Source organism: Mirounga leonina, unplaced genomic scaffold (assembly GCF_011800145.1).
Source record: "Mirounga leonina isolate KUSES-001 unplaced genomic scaffold, KU_Mleo_1.0 Mir_178, whole genome shotgun sequence".
Lineage (NCBI taxonomy): Eukaryota > Metazoa > Chordata > Mammalia > Carnivora > Phocidae > Mirounga > Mirounga leonina.
Window position 1 is genome coordinate 19,904,640 of NW_023270464.1, and position 23,428 is coordinate 19,928,067.

General features: G+C 42.6%; 1 protein-coding gene across 1 annotated transcript in view; it reads left to right on the forward strand.

The window, feature by feature from the left end:
* The window catches only part of AGBL1 (ATP/GTP binding protein like 1), an 813,331-nt gene that overhangs the window by 190,264 nt on the left and 599,639 nt on the right, over window positions 1–23,428 (forward strand). The window contains exons 11-16 of the mRNA XM_035024092.1: window positions 283–863; window positions 2,415–2,498; window positions 2,733–2,819; window positions 5,420–5,568; window positions 7,058–7,145; window positions 15,213–15,357. Coding sequence (XP_034879983.1) covers window positions 283–863; window positions 2,415–2,498; window positions 2,733–2,819; window positions 5,420–5,568; window positions 7,058–7,145; window positions 15,213–15,357 — 1,134 coding nt within the window. The remainder of the gene's footprint in view (window positions 1–282; window positions 864–2,414; window positions 2,499–2,732; window positions 2,820–5,419; window positions 5,569–7,057; window positions 7,146–15,212; window positions 15,358–23,428) is intronic.

The window sequence follows — 23,428 nt, forward strand, 5'->3', positions numbered from 1 at the left end:
GTTCAACAGGCTGTAACTTTTTGGGGTGTTCCAGAGGGCATTTGTGTGCTATATAGAATTGTACTAGACCCACCCAATGCCCCTTCCAAACATGAATTTCTATGATTCTACCATTCATTTGATTCTTGAAGCTTAGCCTTTTCTTGTCTGACCTTGGAAAAAGCTTCCTAATTCACAGAATTTATGCTTAACTCTGTGCCCAGAGAGTGAGGATAGGGGTCAAGTTGTATTTTCTACCAGGGAGGAAACACTGACATATTCTTTTCCATTTTAAACCTGAAGGAACTCGAGTCTAAACCTGCAGATGATTTGAACTTTGAAGAGACTCAGCATGCCAAGCACTACCACATTCCGACCGCAGCCTCCCCAAAGCAGCATTGTTTGACTGAGGACCAACGCCCCTGGGGGCAAGAAAGAGAAGACATGGTCCAGACTTCCCTCCTGAGTATGGTGAAGATGGGGAGGTCCGCCATGCATCCAGCCTCCAAAAAAGGCCCTGGGAACACCGCATACCAAAACATGCAATCAAATGGTCTTGGGATAGATTCTTCTGGAAAAGAAATCCCTGACATTCAAGCTTCCCTCAAACAGGATGCTTGGGATATAGACGTGATTTCCTGCCCAATGATGAGTGCCTCCTTCTCCAATTCCACTAGGCCTACAGAAACTGCTGAAGTAATAGATAAGCTTCTGCAGACACATCCCAAGCATATCCCCTTCCATGACCCCTCTCTTTATATGGCCAAAGCCAGAAGAACCAGATCTGTAGCTGACTTCGAGAGGATGGCATTTCCTGACCTCTGGGGTCACCGTCCACCTCCCTCTGCTCAGTCAATGCTGGAGCGGAAGTGTGGACTCCAAAGGTGATGGTGCTGCTGATTTGGAAGCTATATTTTTTGTCTTTAATATTTTAATAGGCAGAATGGTTTGTATAGAGAGTTCTGCCATCTTAGGAAAAGTGAGAATCAAGCAGTAGCATGTTCAGATCCTTTGGGAAGCTTTTGCCAAACACAGAAGCTTGCCTCCCTCCCTGGACATGTCAGAACCAAGTGTGGAATAGCAACAGGCATGTGTTGCCAGAAAAAGAATCCCTTCGATGGTTCTAATGCAACCCCGTATCCCAGAATGCATTGCAGATCATAACAGGGAAAGATAACCCAGTTTCTCCAAATAATTGGGATCATTCCTTAAAGGAAGTTTCTCAGGAAAAAAAAAAAAAAACACCAAAAAAACAGTGTGGATTATTTGGGATCTTTCTTTTTTAATTCACTGTAAATTGGCATCTGATCTCTTGTTGACGAAAGGAGGTGGTGTACCCTCATCTCACAGTCCCAACCTTATAAAACCTGGCTTGGCTGGGAGAATAGTTCTGCTCTATCACTGAAGATTGTAAGGAAAATATGCATTCTCTAGGATAGAAACTTTGGGTGGTGGGTTATTCCCAGAATGATGGAAAGGGAGCTTTGCCTTTGGATCAACATAGTGAGATTAAAATGTAAATGGCTAAAGCCAAGGAAAAATGATTTTCCTTGGAAAACAAACAAACATTGAGTATGCATATGCTAAGTCAATGGAGCAAAGTGTGCATACCAGAAAGTTTCATGAACTTATTTTCCATTTCATCAGCAAAGTAATGGTGGATCCCATGAGCTGCTCAGACTTGGGCTCCTGCTGACATCTCTGACCCTATCCTTTGCAGGTTATCTGCTATGCTCAAGTTCCTGAGAGACACGGCACAGGGGCTGGCCCAGCAACACCTCCCCCTTTGACAGAACATGCTCCCCTTGAGTCTAGGCCTCTTGTCTACCTCCCCTCTCTTTCTCCCACTCCACCAAAAAACATGGATCAGAAATTCAAGGAGGGAATCTGAAAGATCTGTTGGGCTTCCTTCTGTCCTCTTACTTAAACTTCCTGAATATGAGTGTTTCTCAGAAGATTGACCTTAGTTTTCTGGAGATGACAGAACCCAAGGAATAGAAATGACCCAAGAGTTCAGAGGCTTACTGAAGCCTTGAAGCCCTTGAGGATGCTAAGAGTCAACAATCCTAAAGTCTCCCTCAAATATTGTCTCTGTGCAAAGGACCCTCTTACTCTCACAACCAAAAACCTTTGGAGTCCATTAGTCTAAATGCTCTTGAAAAAAATTCCCCTTCAAGTCAAGAATCTTCCAACTAAAATCTGGCATCAGTGCATCCTACATTCCTATTGCTCAGTGTAGTTTCATTTTTTGATAAAGAACAAAAGGAAGGAGAGACAGCACTTTTTCCACTCTTGTAGCCCCAGGTTGGGGGGCATTATTAATTTTTCTTTCATAATTCTCTGATGACTCTCAAGGCCCTTCCCAGATGACCATAGGATGGATGGGGTCAGGAGTGAGAGCCAACCCTTAAAATGTTTCCAATTTTCCTTTCTAGGATCAAGATATTTGAGGATGTCCGGAGGCTCATCCAGCCAAGTGATGTTATAAATAAAGTTGTCTTCAGTTTAGATGAGCCTTGGTAGGTGGTCTTGAGCATCAGTGGAACATGGAAGATGGGGGTGGAGTATGGAATATCCTCTTAATGACATGAGAATAATCATGCTTTATGTTAGTAATCCACCCCTTCTCCCTGAAACACAATCAGAATTCATATTCAAGAATCTGTAAGAAAAAGCTTATCTCTAAAAAATGTCAGGCTATGCCCAAGAATAGCAGGAATGCACGTGTTCACATGTTTCCTATTTCATTACAGGCCGTTGCAAGACACTGCTTCTGACTGCTTGCGGTTCTCCTCCAAGTTTGAGTCAGGAAATCTTCGCAAAGCCATCCAAGTGCGTGAGTAAGTAAGGAAACCCACGAAGGTAGCAGGTTGTGCCTCTCTCCTCCCTATTCTCCGTACCGTGGTCTCACATCAGTCATTTGAAATCAGCCACGGCGGGAGAGTTTATACCCCGAGAACGGGCAAACAAGACACATGAAGGTTTTCCTCTCAGTCCGTTGCTAAACATTTACGGGCACAACACTAGGGGGCTCATTAGCTGATGTCACAGCAAGGTGGCAACTAGAGGTGAAAGTTATGAATACACTTGTATTCCAAATAATGGCTCCATCCTCGGATGCGGGAGTCCTTGGACTGGGATGTTTGTACTCCTGTTGATGCCAGGGCTGGTTCCGTTGACACAGCAGGGTACATGGGGTCCCCTGGTCCTGTACCTCTTCACGTCTGTTGCTCCCATCGCTGTGAATGTAGGTGACAGGAACATTGGGCTCCCCGTGGAGAGGTGCGTTACTCTTGATTCAAGGGCATGCGTAGTGCCATGCCTCTCTGGCAGAATCTCTCAATGAGCTCTTATTACTAGACAAGTATTTCACAGGCAAGGAAAGTCTAGGTCTGTACAAACTAAAAAGGGGGAGAGGACACAAAACAAAAATTTTTGGCGCAGAAGAGACGGCTATGGTTTCATTCTTTCCTCAGTACCAGTGTGGACTCTATTTGTCATATGCCAAAAATCAGGATTTGTCACCCATCTTCTATGGGTGAACTCCCGAAGACAGCAGTCCAGAACAGTTAATGGTGTGGGGGTCACAGACTCTGGAATCAGAATGCTGGAGCCACCTCACCCCTTCCTCACCAGGAGATTTCGAGCAATTACCTGACTCTACTCCATGCCTTTTTTTCCTCACCCAGAAAATGGGGACAGTGACGGCACCCACATCATAGGCATTTTTTTAACGCGAGTTAGTTAAAAACACATCACGCTCTTAGAATAGTGCCCAGCACACTCAGCATGAGCCTGTCTTCAGGGATGCATATTCGCCCTTGCCAGGGCACAGAACTTCAGCTAGGTCAGCCTGTTTTGTATCTATCTGAGGAGTCATTTTTGAAATATTTCTTTTTTGGGGGCGGGCAGGTGAGCAGTGATCCTTTTCCGTTTGTTTGTTTTGTACATGAACTATTTCAAGGAAGCCCGACATAAAAAACAAATCCAAGTTGAGCTACATGGGCTGAAGAAGAGAAAGGCAGTTCTGTTAACATTCCTTCTAGGCTTCTTCTCTTTCTGTTGCCAGCTCAGCTTCTACATCTTGTGGTGGTGCCTGCTTTTATTACTCTGTTTATATACCATGTTTAAGGGATCTGGGAGAGAAAACCTAAGCAGGAGTCTCCTGGGGGGGGGGGAACAGTGGTCAGTCCATGATGTGTCTGCCCTGCTGGCCTTGTTCTGGTCTCTCTCTCTCTCTTTCCAGATATCTGCCCTTTGGCCAGTGTGTAGAATCCTAAACCAATTATGGTCAGGGTAATGGAGTCAGAGGACAGAAAGCAAACCTATATATAGGCAAGGAGTTTTGATGATCCATTTTTGGAGAGGATGGTGGGCGTAGGAGATCATTTTGAGGGCTGTAGTCTTTCTGGATTTGTCCTTATGAGCGTCACTTGGTGGACTATGCTTCATTTGCTGTATCTCAGGCTCAGTGGTTTAAGGGAGATGCTTAGAGTGACTGTGTGAGCAGTGGGTCTCCGTCAGGTAGCTCTACTCTGCTCTGATATGCCTTCTGCAAAGCTCCCCCTTCCAGAAATCTGACTGTACCACTTTGCAGGGGTCCAGAATGGCAGGGTGTGAACAGATCAGGGCAAATACATCATCCTTTCTAGAGGAGCAACTCAAAGAATATGCCGAGGGGATGGAGCAATCATATTTTTGAAAATATACCGATAATAATGTTGAAGTCAAAACTGCATTGTTAATTTTGTTGCTACAGCTCAAAAAATTGGTTAGCTTTGCAGATAGTAATAGAGAGGGGACACGCAAGAGTCTCCTGAGGCACTGGAAATGTCCTATCTGGGTAATTGCCGAACAGGAGTGTCCAGATGAATTTATTTAAATTCACTGAGTTGTACACTTAAAATTTGTACACTTTACTGCATGTAAGTTAGGGACAAAATGAACACACAACTCCTGCATTGCTAGCCTAATTCATGTTTGTTGCTTTGCTGGGGGCTTACCTGTATGATACTGCTTAATCTTTACAGACAGCCCTGCAAATTTAGGCATTATCTCCATTTTCCATACAAGGAGACTGAGCCTCAAAAGTAATGTGCAGCATCAACCAGATGTGATTGAATTTTCTGTGGGATATAGCACACTTGTATTTTTCCTGCCAGAGAGTTTAATTATTAATTTATTAAATCACAGTTTAATAAAAAGATAGGCTGTGGTTGTATAATTGATTCTCCTAATACCAAGAACCTGCTCCCCTCTCCCCACATTTCTATGTCCTGTGTGTCCAATTTTGTGAGATGAGCACAGTCACTGTAACTTACCAGCCCACTGAGATCCCAGGTCTTAGATCAGTCCTCTGGAACCTGAGATGTGTAGCTTCTCAGTGTTGGACGTTCCCTTAAAGACTTGTAGCCCTCCAATCTTGCGTCTGACTTTGCAGGCGGGAATACGATTTGCTGGTCAACACTGACGTGAATAGCAGCCAGCACCAGCAGTGGTTCTACTTCAAGGTGAGCGGCATGAGAGCTGCTGTCCCTTACCGCTTCAACATCATCAACTGTGAGAAGCCCAACAGCCAGTTTAATTACGGTATGAGCTCTTGGGCCAACACCCAAGATCTTCTAGACCTTCTACAAGTTCTAGAAGCTAGATCTTCTGGCTAACACTAGGAATGGTGCCCCTCTGTGATTGATTGGCTTATTACTGTAAGCCCTGTTTGGGTTCCCAAAGGGTTTGAAGTTGGGCTGAATGTTTTGGTTGCCATGTGTGGCAAGATGGTGGTCAACCTGTGGCAGACTACCATCATGGAAGGCAAGCTGGAAGTCCTCACTCTGTGGTGGAATGTTAATACCATGCCTGCCATTCCATTACTTCCTGACTCCCTTGCCCCACCTTGAACTTTTGGAGGTCCATGAGAACCTCTCATTTATTCCTTCTCTTCATCTCCTAAATCCCACAACAGCAAATATATTGACCTATTTGTCCCAGAAAGGAAAACAGCACAATCCAATTGGATGACATTGATTTGCACTCTCAGAAAATATGGGGAAAATTCAAGTTCTCCTGAATACCTGCGGCCATTTTGGAGGAGAAATTCAAGGGACAAAGTGATTGGCAGCCCACATTGACTTTGAATGTTTCCAGAAATGGAAAATTCTGCATGCTATTGCTGGATCATATACTAATTCATTGAGTGACTTTGAGTGAGGAATAAATATTCCCATATCTCTAGGTCTAAGCACAGGGTACTGCCTCTATTTTGTACCGACTAAATAGATTCTTGCTGGTGTAGAAAGAGAAAATATGAACCCTGAGTCTTGTATTTGCTCCATGTGTCTGCTGTAACAAATTGTCACAAACTCAGTGGCTTAAAACAAGACAGATTTACTCTTTTACAATTCTAGTGGCTACAAGTCCAAAATCAGTTTCACTGGGCTACAGTGAAGGTGCTAGAAGGGCCATGCCCACTGGAGCATCTAAGGGATTTTCTGTTTGTTTGGTATTTTTTTCCCGCTGTTTATAGAGTTGTGTTCCTTGCATCCCTTGGCTCATGGCCCCTTCCTCCCTCTTCAAAGCCGGCTGTGTAGCATCTCCCAGTCTCCGTCTGCTTCAGTCACATAGCTTCTCCTGTGCAGTCAAACCTCCCTCTGCCTCCCTCCTAAAAGGACATAAGTGATTGCATTTAGGGCCCACCAGGATAATCTCTCCATCTCAAAATCCTTAATTTAATTACATCCATGAAATCCCTTTTGCCATATAAGGCACCATTCACAGCTTCCAGGGGTTAGGACCTGGATTTCTCGGAGGGCCATGATTCAGCCCATCACAGCTCTCTTTCCCTTTTCTCTTTCCCCAGAGATTAATACTTTTTTTTTTTAAGATATGGGGTGTAGGGGCAGAGGGAGAGGGAGAGGGAAAGAGAGTCTTAAGCAGGCTCGGTGCTGGCTTGGAGTCTGACGCACGATCTCACGGCCCTGAGATCATGACCTGAGCCGAAATTAAGGGTCCCATTGCCAAACTGACTGAGCCACCCAGGGTGCCCCTCCCCAGTGATTAATCCTGCCTTTGTTCTGTGCAGGGATGCAGCCAACTGTGTATTCTGTGAAGGAGGCTCTTCTTGGCAGACCCACCTGGATACGGATGGGCTATGAAATCTGTTATTACAAGTAAGTTAGAGTGTTGCTAGCTTCCTTTTCTCTGCTCTTTCATTCTTTCTCAATTTCCTGCTCTTCTGTGTTGATCTGAGAAACCTCAGCCATCCGTCCGTGTCCCAGTGGCGAATGCCCTGCCCTTTAGAAGCACAAGCATGTTAAATGGCACCCACAGTAGAACCCAAGAAATCTTTTGATTTTCAGAGAAAATCAACACATTAAAACCCTTAGACCTTGTTGTTGGATGTTAGAACTTATACAGACGCAACAAGTGCTTAGTTCACAAGCCTCCGTTCTTTACCTCTTTCCGTGTATCCCAGTGAACAAAAAATCTGAGATGTTCTGGCCTATTTTTACTCATCCTGTGCTCCAGTTTTCAAAAGTAGATGGGAGTGGATAGGTGACAGGTCCACTTAAGTAACTATTCCTCCACAGCAAGATGATTTTTTGGAAAAAAAAAAAAGACGGAGCATTTCTAGAGTTCATCTTCAACCCTTGATCGGTAGCCAGTTTCATCAATTTATTCTGTAAAGTTGTAAATGAAATCTAAATTATCCATATCTTTTGATAAAAGAAATGGATTCCCAACCCATGAATTGCTCATTTGTGCATTTTCTTTTGATGGAAAATAAAAAATATACATTCATAAGAAAGAAAAAGGACAGGAACTGTTAGGACACAGGACACAGGACATATGTAATTAATTATTAGCTCATTGCTAATTTCTTATAAAAACTGATAGGCTAGCACTTGTTTTATTGGATAAAGCAAGGTGTATCTCTCTCTGATATTACAAGAGGACCCTAAGAAAAGTATTATCAGACATTCTAGAGTTTAGGATTGTTATTAATACCAAAAAGAAAGAGAATATATACTTTCTTGCCTTTTGGCTTTTGAGACAGGACAGGAACACTGATAGAGCAACCCAATTCCTGACCTTTCCTATCTATCAGACACAAAGGCAAAAATCACCATAGAGATAAGTACTGTCTACAAAACACGGAACTGGGCTGACTTACAGTTTGTCATAAAAGAGTTGGCAATCTTCAGTCCTTGATGTATTAGGATATGGATCTGGGCGGTATTTTCATCATATTCTTTAGAACAATAGCAAAATATTATGATTTTGTTGGTTTTCCATTCACCTATATGGCAATTTCTCTCTGGCCTCCATATCTAGAAACTCCCAGGATCTTTTCACATTCCAAAGAGATTTAGACTAAAAACCATCTCAAAGTGGAGGAAGCCAAGAACTACAAGGAAAAACAGCAAAAGCCTAAATTTTGAACCTTGGTGTGTCCTGTGAAAATAGTAACCCTAAATAAATATGAAAGACCCAGCTTGCTGCCTGCTTGGATCTGGAGCTTAGTAAGAGATTGGACAAACACAACATTCAGTATTCTCTCCCAGGGGAGTAGAACTCTCCCTGGAGGCTGTTCCTCTGGGAGGGGGGTAGTAAGAAGCAGGCTTGTGGGGACTAAGCATCTGCCAAATAGAGAAGGAAGAAAGAAGCCCCACATCCAAAAACATAGCCTTGGCCTCAGGAAAGCCAAAGTTAATGTTAGTAGCTGTTAGATTCATTAACAAGACAATTGTTATGTGATTAAAGAGCAACAGAGGGGTAACATGAAAACCATGAATGTGTAATGTAATTCATTTTTCATATTGCAGTCATGAATACAACAGAGATGAATGGATAAGATTGCTACATTGTAACGTAGTTTGTTTTACAATTATTCACCACATTATGATAACATATTTCTAATAATGTGATTTAACAACAGGATACATGTGTGTATCTCTATTCAACCACAGCTCAGGACACCTCTTCCTACTATAGAATACCTTAGATTGTCAAACCTATTTCTCCCTTTATACCCATCACAGTCTTTGAGTTGATTTGCTCTAGAAGATGTGTTTGCTTCACCCCTGCCTTTATTCTCTCCAGTGTATTAATTTGAGAGAACTTTACCTCCTTATTTCTCTGTCTCCAGCACATCATCAGGAACTCAGAAGTTGTATTTCTATTGTGCTGTTAAGTTCCCAGATTCTAGACAACAACAACTAACAGTCTATATTGTGAGGTTTAGCTTAATTTAGGAAATATAGTCCTGAAGTAGGCTTCCGCAAACTTAACTACCTTGCCAGAAGTTAAAAGCAAAAGAATGAGGGAGGTGTGGAGCTCTTCCCATTCGGCAATCGATGCTCAGCTTCCTGATACATGAAAGCCAGAGACGTATAATGCAATGCGTTGTTCATAATCCAGCTCTGGAAACCCAGCAGAGAAGAATGGATAAGATTGCTCTACTGTAGTTTGCTTTATAATTAGGCATCACATCAGATTGACTTGGACCGCAGAAGGACAGTGGTGTCAATCCCGATATTAAACCTTAAGACGACTGAATTTCTTCCTTAGTACCTAGATCATACCCCTTTGAGGAAAAATCTGATATTTTCTCCTGTGTGCCGTTGACCATCTTGCCCCTCTTCCGGAACCCCTTCTCCTCCAGCCCATCCCCCTCTCCAACCCACCTTGCAGACCAGTAGTCCAGAAAGTAAAAGGGATCCTCGGGAGGGAAGGACATAAATGAGCAGGCTCCTTTTTCCATGCCTCTCATAAAAGTAAGCAAGAACACTTGCACCTCCTGCTTTATCGACTTCCCCGCTTTCTGCTTCTTCCTGCAATGTACACAGCCTCGCACCTTTCCGAATCCTTTCCTGGCTCTGGTCTAAAGTAATTTTGCTGCTGAAGGGCAGAGGGAGGGAAGCTGCACGCTCAGAGTGGCCATGTAATACACAACGGCTGATCTCTTCTGACATTTATCTCAGATCATGAGAGGAGATGGAATAGCTCACTCATGAAGATGAATGTCATACACAAGCTCTGCCATCATGCATCCCTCTGAGGGATCTCAGGAGGGAGATTTGGTGTTGTATGGAATATTAGTAATGCTGCAGACCTGGGGAAGCCCGGTGGCTTGGCTGCTCTGCCTTATTAGACCCACATGAAATGATGCACCCTTGTTAAACAGAGCCGGGTCATTATAAGATTATCTACTTCACTCTCTATCTTGGCATTTGCTTATTTCATGCACGCACAGGAGAAAAGAAAATGACTTTCCAGCGTATTTTTAAGTGCAAATGGAAATAGATTGAGTTCATAACTATGCATTTGTGTACTTTGCTCCTTGCTTCATTGAAGGCTTTATGATTATAAAAGTGTAGATTGGTCCTAAGACAAATGGTTCGGGGAATGGAAAAGTGAAGGGGGGAGCCTTTTAACTGGATAAGCTGGCTCTACCCGACCTTGGGTCATCTTTGACCCAACATCACCTATTTAGGATCCAGCAAATTGGAGAATGCCCTTGATTTTCACCCAGGCTTCTTCTCCATCTCCAAGAGGAGATCAAGGAGAGAAAGTTCTTTGAATCAGACTTTCAGCACTCGTCATCAGTGGTGTGACTTTGGGCAGATTATTCCAGCCTCAACCTCTGATCCCTCATCTGTAAAATGGAGCCAATAATGGAATAATGAAATGAGGACAAGCAGGTGGAAAGTTGAGCGCTGTGTCTGGTGCATAGTAGATGTTCAGTGAATGTCAGCAATCATCCATAACTAGTAGAAACTTCTTTGTGGCACCAATGACATAAAGAATCAGTGAAATATTTCATTTTTAGGAGCTCTCATCTGTTTTATGTTAGATTCCTTCTGTTACTTTAGACTTTAGGTTTGTAAGCAGCCCTGATTTATGAAGACCAAAACTTCACATTGTTACTGGCTAAATTGGGCCAAAACACTTCTTGTCATCTTATCCATTTCCAAGACAAAGGTGATATAATAAAAGAGATCTTGGTTTTGGAGTCAGCACACTTGTGGGGTTGATCCTACTTGCTGTGCTTTCTGTTGCATCATATCTGTGATCCTCAATTTCCCCATCTGTAGAGTGTGTACAGTAACACTTAACCTTAAAAATATACCAGTAGGATTAGAGGTGGAATACTTTAGGTGTTCTAATTACTACTCCTGGAGTCCATTTATCCTACAGACTTTAATCGAACAGCTGCTAAGTCCAACTTCTGTGCCAGATACACAAACCAATAAGCATAATCCCTGTCATAAAGGGTTAGCAATGAGGGAGAGACAGGGTGTGGTAAGAACTATGTAAAAGAGCAGATATCAGAGAAGGCTTGCTGGAAGAGGAAACCCTTGGGTTGAGGCTTGAAGGCAGAAGGAGTTGTCTGAGTGAGGTAGAAGGAAAGGGTTTTCGGTACAAAGGAAGAACATGGGAGTCACTTAAAATATAAAGGATGAATGTTACTGCCTTGCAAACATCCCTCAGCATGTTCACATCATAATTGGTGAAATAAAAATAACTTGTTGTTAGAATATAACTAAGTCAATCAGAGAAAGAAATGTATCATATGCTCTCACTGATATGAGGAATTTTTAATCTCAGGAAACAAACTGAGGGTTGCTGGAGTGGTGGGGGGTGGGAGGGATGGGGTGGCTGAGTGATAGACATTGGGGAGGGTATGTGCTATGGTGAGTGCTGTGAATTGTGTAAGACTGTTGAATCACAGACCTGTACCTCTGAAACAAATAATACATTATATGTTAAAAAAAAAAGATGGCAGGAAGGGAAAAATGAAGGGGGGCAGAAATCGGAGGGGGAGACGAACCATGAGAGACTATGGACTCTGAGAAACAAACTGAGAGTTCTAGAGGGGAGGGGGTGGGGCAATGGGTTAGCCTGGTGATGGGTATTAAGGAGGGCGTGTATTGAATGGAGCACTGGGTGTTATACGCAAACAATGAATCATGGAACACTATATCAAAAACTAATGATGTCATGTATGGTGATTAACATAACATAATAAAAAAATTAAAAAAAAGAATATAACTTTACTGTGGACAAATCAAATTGTTACAAGCAAAGGGTTTACTTTAGAGATTTATCGAACATTTCACTTTGAAGAAGGTGATCTTGGGAAAGCGTGGAGGTCCCTGAAGAGGAGCATTTTTTGCTATTGGTAGGGTCATCTGGATTTTCCTGCTCCCCATGCACGGCCCCCAGGAGACTCCAGTGGGGAAGCCTGACATTTGCTTTAGGCTCAGCTAGAGTTTCGACCCCAGACTAGGGTTGTCATGGAATCTCCTTTAGCAGAACCTCATCATCAATGAGTTGTTACCCATTTTTAAATCCCAGCAGTCCACAACCATCCTGGGGAGGGCTGGCTTACCAGCGAGGAGTATGTATGTATGTATGTATGTATTTATTTAAAAGATTTTATTTATTTTTGTGACAGAGAAAGAGAGAGAGAGAAAGAGTGAGCATGAGCAGGGGAGAGGGAGAAGCAGACTCCCCACTGAGTAGGGAGCCCGATACAGGACTCAATCCCAGGACCTTGGGATCATGACCTGAGCTGAAGGCAGATGCTTAAGCGACTCAGCCACCCAGGTGCCCCAGTGAGGAGCTTTTAGTCTTGCCCACAAGATTCTTGCCCACCAAGCTATAGTGTGTGTGTGTGTGTGTGTGTGTGTGTTGGGGCTATGAGAAGGTGGATTTCATACAACTGAAACAGCTGTTCAAATTCCTTACACTTCCCTTAAATCACTAGAACGTAGGTCCACAGAAGTTCCAAAACTAAGAATCCTTTTATTTTATTTCTCTTTCCATTTCACTGAAGCTGTTCCCTCCCTGGAGTCCAGGTTTGATATGAATGGTGGAAAGAGCCTAGGGATGGGGATTTCACATTCTTGGTTTCTCTTCCTTTCTTGCTCACTCTGATGGCTGGTGGGGTAAGGCTGAATGTGCTTACGGTCAATGTCCCTGTTATGTGATTTCAGTGTACTTAATGGTACAGTGGGAAGTGGACCAGGAAGCACGGCTCATGTCAAAGGAGACCACCCCCCTGGCTCTCAGGGAAATCTTTTATACCCGAGGAAGGATGCAGGCTCTGTGTCCCCTCCTTGTGGGTGAGGAACTTGGGGATGGAGAGGCCCTAGGTGTTATGTTTCCATCTGCCTTTACCTTCATGAATATGAATCTATGGGGCGTGTGCCCAGGTGTGTGCCCGTGTGTGTGCTTACAGGTGAAGTGCTCTTCCACATTTTGGTTGACGGTCAACACCTTGACCATTTTGACTGTCTCATTTTGTGTCACATGGGTTGTCAGTGTAGAGGGATGTAATTGACCAGTTCCTGTTGTTAAGGGAGGTCTCAACTGGATGAGCATTTGCAGGGCAGCCTTTTGAGTGAAATCGGAAAGAAAATAAAAGGTAGAGCCTATGTGGCTTGCATGCTTTCTGAGCTACCATCTGCTTCTCGATACTTTCTAATAACCAGAGCCTTAGCTCTTAAAGAAGTACAGAACTTTGGGGGAAATATGGAGAAAGGAGATCCAATTAGGTATCAAGATCCAGATGGCACCCTGGGTGAAGATGTCTTTTTGAAGTTGCTAGTGCTGGAGTCACAGAGGAAATTGGGTCCTATTCATGTGATCTAAAAAGTGACAGGGAGAATCACTTGGGGCTGACAGTGTTAGGGGTATCCTTCTCTCCCTACGAAGACCAGGGCCCTAGGGTGCTGTGTTGGCAGAAGCTGAGGCAAGAGAAATGTGTCAGGCCATAGTTTGTGGGTCTGCCATTCCTAGTTTTATTAATATTGAAAACCCACAAAACCACAAGAAACAAGACAGTCTGTTTTCTGTTTCTTCCTTTATTGCTTGCCTGATTTTTTGTTTGTTTGTTTGTTTGGTTTGCTTTGGTTGGGGGGGGGTGGCACGTAGGTAGCAAAAAGGCAGAAAAGAATAATCTGTATTTTTTTTTTTTTATATTTTGCAAGAACAGACATTCATTACCTGCTATTTCTTCCCTCTCCCCACCCTTTCCCCCAATAAAACCCCAAAGCACCACGGACAAGTAAGCCAACATTGTAAATGTTCAAAGGTGGAATTACATCTTTCAGTGTCCGGGGCGTATTTTGCATCATAATGCAGTCTTGATGATAACATTTCTCAGGAAAGCCTGCACAGCTGCCTCTGCATCAACAGCCAAGGCGCGGGCATAACTGGCAGTGTATGGGGAAAATATTGCTCGGAATGTACTTCTGGGTGCAATTTACTTTGATCCTGTTCTCTGAAGTATCAAAATTGGTTCTTCATCTTTGACAAAGGAAAATGTGCACTCTGAAGCTATAAGAAACTGAACCACATATGGGGTGACAAATGTATTCCTTTGGGAAGCAAGTATTGTACAGTGGAATGAACAAAGTCTTCGCAGACAGGCAGATCTGGGTTCGAGTCCCATCATGACCACGTTCTAGCCTTGCCACCTTTGACAAATGAATTTTCCTAAGCTATTGTTTCTTTATGCACACGATAGGCTGTTGCAATGATAACATAAGGTGACACGTGTTAAGTGTCGAGTTGGAACTCAGTATGTAGTAGTAATGATTGTTAACGAAACCGCTTGGCAGGCAGAAGGGAAAGGAAGAGCTGAACTCTGTGGGGTCTGGGGAAAGGCAGGGACTGGGGAAACCCACATTTGGGTAATAAAGGGTATGTCTGCAATTGCATCTTGGGGTGCACAGAATTATTCACATATCTGTCTGTTTTATAGCTCAGTGACTCTGTAGGCTTCATTTTCAGACACAGCAAGGAAAGGCTTATGCCATATATGCCACAATTAGGAGACAGATGGACTTGGGGCATCTGAGTGACTCCGTTGGTTAAGCGTCTGACTCTTGATTTTGGTCTAGGTCTTGATCTCAGGGTTGTGGGATCGAGCCCTATGTCGGGCTCCGTGCTGAGCATGGAGCTTGCTTGAGATTCTCTCTCTCCCCATCTCCTTCTGCCCCTCCACCCCAGCTTGTGTGTGCTCTCCGTCTCCCTCCAAAAAAAAAAAAAAAAGAGAGAGACCTGCCTAGATGTTGCTGGTTTGGCTCATGGCCTGGCAGTTTCCCTGTTTTCTAAGTTTCACCCACATAGAGTTTCAAGTGAAGAACATGTTGCCAGTATATAACATGGCGGGTTTATAGCATCTGGGACCTCTCCCTCATTCTCCCTTCTCCTTTCTCTTTTAGAAATCATTATCGTCAGAGTGCAGCCGTCATGGGGGGAGCGTCTAAGAAGTGTTTTTATACCCTCACCTTTGTGGTCACTTTCCCGCACAATGAGGATGCCTGCTACCTGGCCTACCACTATCCCTACACCTACACAGCCCTCCTGGTAACGTCCTCTTGACAGCCTCACCCTGGCCGGGCTGAAGGGGCTCTTCAGGGTTTCCCTGGAAACATTCAGGAGACCCTGGCTTCCTGGTGGGGAGCTATTATTGCCTTCCTAAGGGAGCCAGGCCTTGCTGTCACCAATTTGGTGGCTTCCTGTGGGTTCCAGCTTCTTCTGTGGGCCAAGCAGAACCGTGGGGTCATGACCAGGGATGTTCTGAAGACCCAAGTGGCAGGCAAGGCTCTGCATCGGCAGGTTGAGTGTAGGAGGAGGTGGGGCCGCGTCGTAGGGGCTCTCTGTCTTTAAGAAGCCCTCAAGTTTAAACATGAAGTCGTAAGATTGGAATGAGATGATCTAGATGAAATGGGGGGGGGGGGAAGAAAAAAAGATGGTTTCTAAAATAAATAAATAAATAAATAAATAAATGAGGGTAAACATCATAAGGTCAGCCGAGAGGCAGATTTGAAGCCCATGGCCCCATTGAGAGGAGTGAAGCAGAAGGTAAAGGAGTGGAGAAGCTGGAGAAAACCACCTGAGCCCATGAGCAAGCAGCCACTTCAGCTTTTGTCTGCAGTGGTTCCCATGGCCTTGAGCAGAGGTGCTAGAAGGATCCAGGGTACATGAGAGGTGTGGAAGAAGTCAACACCGAGTCACTGCAAACGAGGGCCTCAGTCTGGCTATGAGAGGGGTATGGAGTCAGTCAGTCCAAACCTGAAGTTAGCATTCCTGTGTTCGGTCAGGCCCTGCAAAAGCCTCACCGGACGGATCTGAGCAAACTGCTGAAACCGTGCAGTTTCCTGTCATTTGGAAAAGTTGGCAAACTGTCCCTTTCCCCCCAGCTATTTCATGGCTCTCCCGAGGATTAATGAGCTAGAAGTATCTTCTGTAAAGTACTCTCATCCTCTGTGTTAATGCAAAATATTATTAGCATATTTATAATAATACATGCTGTATGTGTGAGTGTATCTCTCACTTGGCCTGAAGGATGAGCATTTTCATTGTAAGTCTGTGATAAGGAGTGGGAGAAGATGATAACCAAGAATATCCCTCGCCTTCAAAAGGAATGTCCAGATATAAATGGAAGTGTTTCTCCATCGAGAAGGCATATCTGAAACCGCTTGGCTGACTGCTTCAGGAAGGTGCATCTGCCCTGCTCCCCATATGTTGTCTTGCCTAAAGAGAGATTTTTTTACTGTTTTCCAGATTGCAAAAGATACACAACTAGTATTATTTGTGTTTCACACTTAGGGATCTCAAGAAGTTAATCCAACAAATATCCGTCATGAGCTACGCTGTAACAAGCTATGTTTATTATAAAACATGCTTTTCGCCTCTAGGGATGTAGAGCAGGGAAGATTCATGATCCCCTTCAACAGCTGCTTTTATTGTCTTGCCTGAGAAGCACCGTGTGTACAGAGTTGACTGGGGAAGGGGACTCCTCTTTGCGTGTGTGTTTTGCCTTTTCTGTTGGGGGAAGCATCCAGGGGACCAGGACCCTGTTCTTTTCCCTTGTTGTAATATCTTAGACACTGACGTGATTCTCAGTGGCAGTTTATATAAAACTTCAGAGCTTGAAGGGGTTTGGGAAATTGTTTGATGCACCCCCGTCATTTACAGATGCAAACATTGAGGCCTAGACACCTCGCATCTAGCTAGTGGCCAAGCAGGGAGGAGCACCAGCCTGGGATCGATCGATATTCCTGTTCCCTTTCTGCTTTTCTGTAGAAAAAGTGTAGAAGAAATTCAGAAGAAGTTCTGCTCTGGGATCAGATTGGTATCCTTGCCTGCTCTGATGGACAGTAGCTACTATAACGGTAGTCTACTTTTGTAGGTACATGTAGTATCATGTTATGTGATTGTATAATGTCAGATGGTTGGGTTCAAGTCATCAACCCATGGTTTTTATGTGTAACACTGAGTGCCATGGATGTGGTTCAGCAGGATCATGTTGGTCCTCAAACACAGTCCCATTCTTACCCCAGGATGCTCTGATGGGTTCTTGTGGAGCTGCCTGCAAGCTGTTTCAAAGTCTAGAACTTACAGTAAGAAGCCAGATGCAGTTAAGCTCTGGCTGAAAAAGTTTCAGACTTTGAATCAACTTGCAGGCACCTTGCAAAAACCCATCAGACCATCTTGGGGTATGAATGGGACTGTGTTTGGCTCCCTCTCTGTTTTTATCTTATTTTCTTTTTCCTTTCCTTCCCCTATGCTCATCTTTTTTTTTTTTCTTAAATTCTACATGTGAGTGAAATCATATGGTATTTGTCTTTCTCTGACTGACTTATTTCGCTTAGCATAATGCCCACCAGCTCCATCCACATCATTGCAAATGGCATTCTTTTTGATGGCTGAGCAATATTCCATTGCATCGACTTAACTCTAGGAAACACACTGAGGTTGCTGGAGGGGGTGGTGGGTGGGAGGATGGGGTAACTGGGTGTTGGGCATTAAGGAGGGCCCTTGATGAAATGAGCACTGGGTGTTACATGCAACTGATGAATCACTAAACTCTACCCCTGAAACTAATAATATGCTATATATTAACTAAACTGAATTTAAATAAAAAATTTAAAAAAAAAAGAAAAAAAATGGGACCATGTTTGGGAACAACGCTATCCAGCTGAACCACGTCCGTGGCACTCAGTGTTATGGATAAACACCCTGGGTTGATGACTTGAACCCACCATCAGAGGTTGTACAACCACACAGCTTGGTGGCTGCATGTACCTATAAAGGTGGGTTCCAGTTGTAGGAGCTACTGTCCATCACAAATTACGCCTCAGGTCCAATTAACTTTTGTGCTCTTGTCAGACCACAGGGTCTGAAGTTTATAATCAACAAATAGCTTGGGAACCAGTAGAGTCTGGAGTGGGGATAATTTTGTCTTGAGGGGGGACAAAAACACAAGAAAAGAGGAGCTCCTTCCCCTCCCATTTCCTTGGTCTCCATGAGAGGGAGAGAGAGAGATCTTGTGAATCGATGCTTACTGGCTTGTTCCTTACCCTGTTGACTGGGTATCTCTTCCCATTGGGGAAGTTTGAGGAGAGTTAATGAAAAAGAGACAAAGGAAAAGGGATATGTTTTCGTTTCTCCTAAGCGAGCAGAACAGAGTAAGAAGGACATTTGTTTCTTGAAAGTGAAAAATGGTAGTCCGTTTTTGGTTTTACATTTCCAGTAATGCATGGTCTTTGTTCTCTCCAGATTTAAGACTATAATTGACTCTAAGACTTCTCTTAAAAATCTCTTCCTCCCATCCTGGACACAATGAATACATTCCATAGTGCACACTACTCATTTTTATTTTTGGACCTGTCCTAAGGAGAAACAGTTTTTCTTCCAACAGATCAGTGATAAATTAAATGTGAATGATACCCCAAGGGCAGAATTAACTGCATGTTACTTGGGGGTGATGCTGAGGGGTGCCGAGGGGTGGAAAATACATTTCTATGTGGAATTCATAATTTGTAAATCTCCTATAATATGGATTATGTTTAATAATTACAGACATTTTTATAGTAGAGGACATGTGTATTGGATGTTTTTCAACATGAATACAATTTTGCAACTTAAAAAATTTTATTATTCTCTTATAATAAGAGAATTAGCATTTGGTTCTTTCAAATTGATATCTTCCAGATGCTTGCCAGGAACTCTGTTAAATTGTCCAAATTATAGTATTAAGATAAAGCAAAAAGAAAGAAATATTATTATAATTATGAAGCAAGCAAATGGAATTCTATTTCAACCATTCATATCAAGCTGTCAATAATTGCAATGATGGTTCAAGTGTTAGCAATACTCATTAAAGTATTTGGATTATGTTGTGGATTGTCCCAAGGTAGACAGTAGTATCGGTTGAAAATGGGGCCCCAAGAGAGTTTCTGATGGATGTTTTAGAGGGCAAGGAAGTAGGATCTCACTGGGAACTTATAACAGTACAAGTCGGCAAGAAGAAGAATGATCATAAGTAGGGTCCGTATGTTCGCAGAGCTTAAGGCTCTGAAAGTTTGAGCAGGATTTTTCAGCAGACATATATACGTATGGTGGCAGGTGCTCCCACAAATATTTTCAGAGGTGAAATGGAGTATAGTGTAGGGAAAGAGAAAGAGAGTGAGAGAAGGAAAGAAAATAGAAAATTAGAATGTCATTTGCACAATCTTTTAGAAGGGCTCAGCATATAAAAGCAATTACTAGTGGGTTGTTATGAAGGGTAAATGACTTGATACATGGAAAATGTTAGCCAAGTGTGTGTGTGTGTAGTGAGCAATATTAGATGGTAGGCATCAGAGCATTTATTCTCTTTTTTATAATGATGTGTGATCATTTTCTCCATCAGGCTGATGGGAAGATACCCATTCCATAACTTAATAAAATTAAAATTCTGTAAAAAACCCAAATAAAGGACCACAAAGAAATAAGTACAAAGGCTACTGATGGCTGTCTTAGGGTAGTTCATTAAAATAATTTTTTAACTCTCTTTTCCAAATCATCAGTGATATAACTCCATTTATTTTATTTATTTATTTATTTTTAAGATTGTATTTATTTGCGAGAGAGAGAATGAGAGACAGAGAGCATGAGAGGGAGGAGGGTCAGAGGGAGAAGCAGACTCCCTGCCGAGCAGGGAGCCCGATGTGGGACTCGATCCCGGGACTCCAGGATCATGACCTGAGCCGAAGGCAGTCGCTTAACCAACTGAGCCACCCAGGCGCCCAACTCCATTTATTTTTAATGGAAAAAGGATATTAACATCATCTTTTCTTTCTAATTGGCAAATCTATGAGCAGACACCTGGAGACGAATCATTTCTCTCCCTCTCAAAGTAAGTCTGTTTAATGTAGGGACAGTGGTATTGGCAGACAGGGGCAGTCTGAGGGAGCCCATTAGAACCCACTGGCAACACGCTCTATGGCTTCTCTTATACATGTCATTTGCTTTCGTCTTGTGATGAGAAGCCTTCCAGTCTCCAACGAGTTCATTTAAGTGACAACTGAGGACTAGTCTGTATACAAATAAAATCGGCCGTCTCCTTAGGGGTGAGCTTTCTTCTGAATTAGGAGGACAGAGAGGATAGGAGTTTAGGGGCTAACAATGACAAACGAACGATTTTGGGTGCAGGTACTTCTCACTTTATCAAGAGCTGTTGGTGGGGGTAACCTGCTGAGGTCAATGAAATCTTTTCTGGCAGTTTTAAGGGAGTAGTTGATAGAGGAGAAGGGGGCAAAAAGCTCGGCTGCAGCCTACCTTATCAGCCTGGCATCTTTCATGGAGAGGTAGGATTTGCTTCTAAGAAGACAGTCTTTCTGGGGCTCCCATCATTGCCTTGAACTCATTCCCATTTTTGTAAAGAAACCCGCCCCTGTGGCTTCTGTGGGGCTGCGATTATACGTGGTTGTTGGCATGTGCATTCTGAAGCCCTGCTCCTCTCATCATTGATCCCAGCAAAGTCCAATTACACATGGCCTTGCTGGACTGGAGATGGAGTGAATGCTCCATCACCTCTAAACCATTTTCTGGAGAACAATACAGAACCATTTCTGCAAAAGGAAATCCTACAGAAGTTTATAGCTGGTTGACTTCTGGAAGTCTTCTGTGTGACTGGAATCAGGATAATGCCTAAGAATGGAGGTGTTACATATTTGGTGGCAGGTGGAATGGGGCAGAGATTTCCTTGAGGGGAGGGTTGTATGAACAAGTACAGTTTACAGAAAATGAACTTCAGGGGTGCCTGGGTGGCTCAGTGGGTTAAGCATCTGCCTTAGGCTCAGGTCATGATCCCAGGGTCCTGGGATTGAGCCCCGCATCGGGTTCCCTGCTCAGTGGGGAGCCTGCTTCTCCCTCTCCTGCTCATCCTTCTTGTGCTCTCTCTCTCTGTCAAATAAGTAAAATCTTTTTAAAAAAGTGAATTTCAGCTAAAAGAAAAATAGGCATTTGTTGAGTTGTGATATTATTAATCATAAAAATATAATAATTGAAAATTTAACAGAAAATTCATAGGAGAAGAAAACTTTGAAACCTTGCTTCCTCCCACATTTACTGCTAGGAGGCGTGCTAAAGTGATATTGTTGTTCTTGTTTATTTGGGTAGAGCTGATGCACGATGTTACATTAGTTTCAGGTGTATGACACAGTGATCGGACATCTCTGTATGTCATGCTGTGCTCACCCCAAGTGTAGCTACCATCTGTAAGGTGATGCTGTTTTGAAGGACGGTGTTCACAATGATGTGTTTGTTTAGTTTTGTTTTGTTTACTTTTTTCTCTCATACTTAATTGTGTTTGATGACTTCTATCTTAGACAAACTGCTTCCAAACCCGCTTCCTATATATGATTTACAAAATCTAGATTTTATTACTGTTACTTTTTAGATTTGGCATCAGACACCAAAGAGCTATGGACTGTGTGTAACCTTGTGACATCACAGAATGATGACCAGTACTTCTGTTGAGAAGCCTCCCCCTCACCCCCCACCCATCCCATAAGGGCCCTTGTAGCCATAATGAAATGTCAAATGAATAACTTTGATGGCAAAAAAAAAAAAAAAAATCCTCATAGAAACAGTTCAGCAAAGCCTGCATTTTCCAAAGCACATTCTATAGCATTCCAGTATCCTGAGATCTTTAAAGAAAAAGTTTAGTGGTCGTATAAATTCATGAAGCACTGTGGGCTAGTTTTTCATCTAGGTTCCATGGTGCATATTGGCGAATTGAGGAATCTGAAAAGTTCTGGGGCCATGAAAATGCTTTCATTTTCTTTAACTCCCCATGTTTCCTGGCTGTGAATTTCCCACCCCTTTACCTCCTTCTCCAAACCCCAGCACTTAGTAACGTCCGACAGAATACATCTGGGGAAGATGCTGCAGAAGAGAATATTGCTTTCCCAGTTTAGGGACCTGGAATCTTGGGAGTGATCATGAGGCAGGTGCCACACAGTCTGGATTTCAGTAATAACCAATAGCGGGAGCAGCTTTCACCCAGAAACTTATGAAAGCAATGAAAATAATCTGTTTACCATCACAGAGAGTTTCATCTAAATTCATGACTATCTTCATTCCCTTAAATAAGGTTCTGGAATTCCCCTTTACCAGGATGGGTGAGACATGGCTGACAGCCTGAAAGGGACATTTCCGTTCTTGTCCTGGGCCATCTCTCCCAGGAGACCAGATGGCCCTCTCCTTCTACAAGGACTTTAATTACACTGAGTTAATATTGATTTTTCCTTTTTATACATGAATTTCTTCCATGAGCTGCTTTCAGGAGGATATTTTTCTATTCTCTAATGTTTTGATTTTTGCTGTATTTCAAACCATTTTTACATATGCCTAATTTCATTTAATTATTGTCAGATAATGTAGTTTGTACAGTTTCTACTTGTTGGGGGGAAATTTAGGGAACTTTTAAAAAGCCCTGTATATGATTAATTTTTGTTACAGTTCCATGGATGTTTGAGGGAAAAAAATGTTCTCTGTAGAGACAAAGTTTGACATTTATCTATAAAAACAATATTGTTCAAACACTCTATATCATTATGTTTGTGCAGCTGATTTATTCAACACTTTCTTGAAGAGTCCCATTCCTTGTACCATTTTTACCCCTTCTGCCTTTTTTGCGCTGTATATTTCAATCTATGTTATTTGATTCTTAAGATTTATGAGTTTTATATGTTCATTGTGAACCGTGCCCTTTATCAAAATAAGATTTTTAAATCCCATTTAATGTACTTGGTCTTAAGTATGACTTTGTCATATATTACGATTGCCATGCCTGCTTTAATTTATGTTTGCTTATCCTTTAAGTTTCAATATTTCTCTCCTAAAATATTTTAATGGAGGCAAACAAAATAGATCATTTAGGAGTGCTTTTCATACACATTATGTATTTTTCCTTTCTTTCAAAGTACTTGTTATATACGATATGCAATGAGATTTAAAAAAATGAATCTGGAAGTTTTTGTCATTTAATAAGGCTGTTTGATCTATTTATACTTATAGCAAGTTTTGGTGTTACTTCTGTCATTTTGATTTTATGCTATTTTCTATTTCTTTCTTTCTTTCTTTCTTTCTTTCTTTCTTTCTT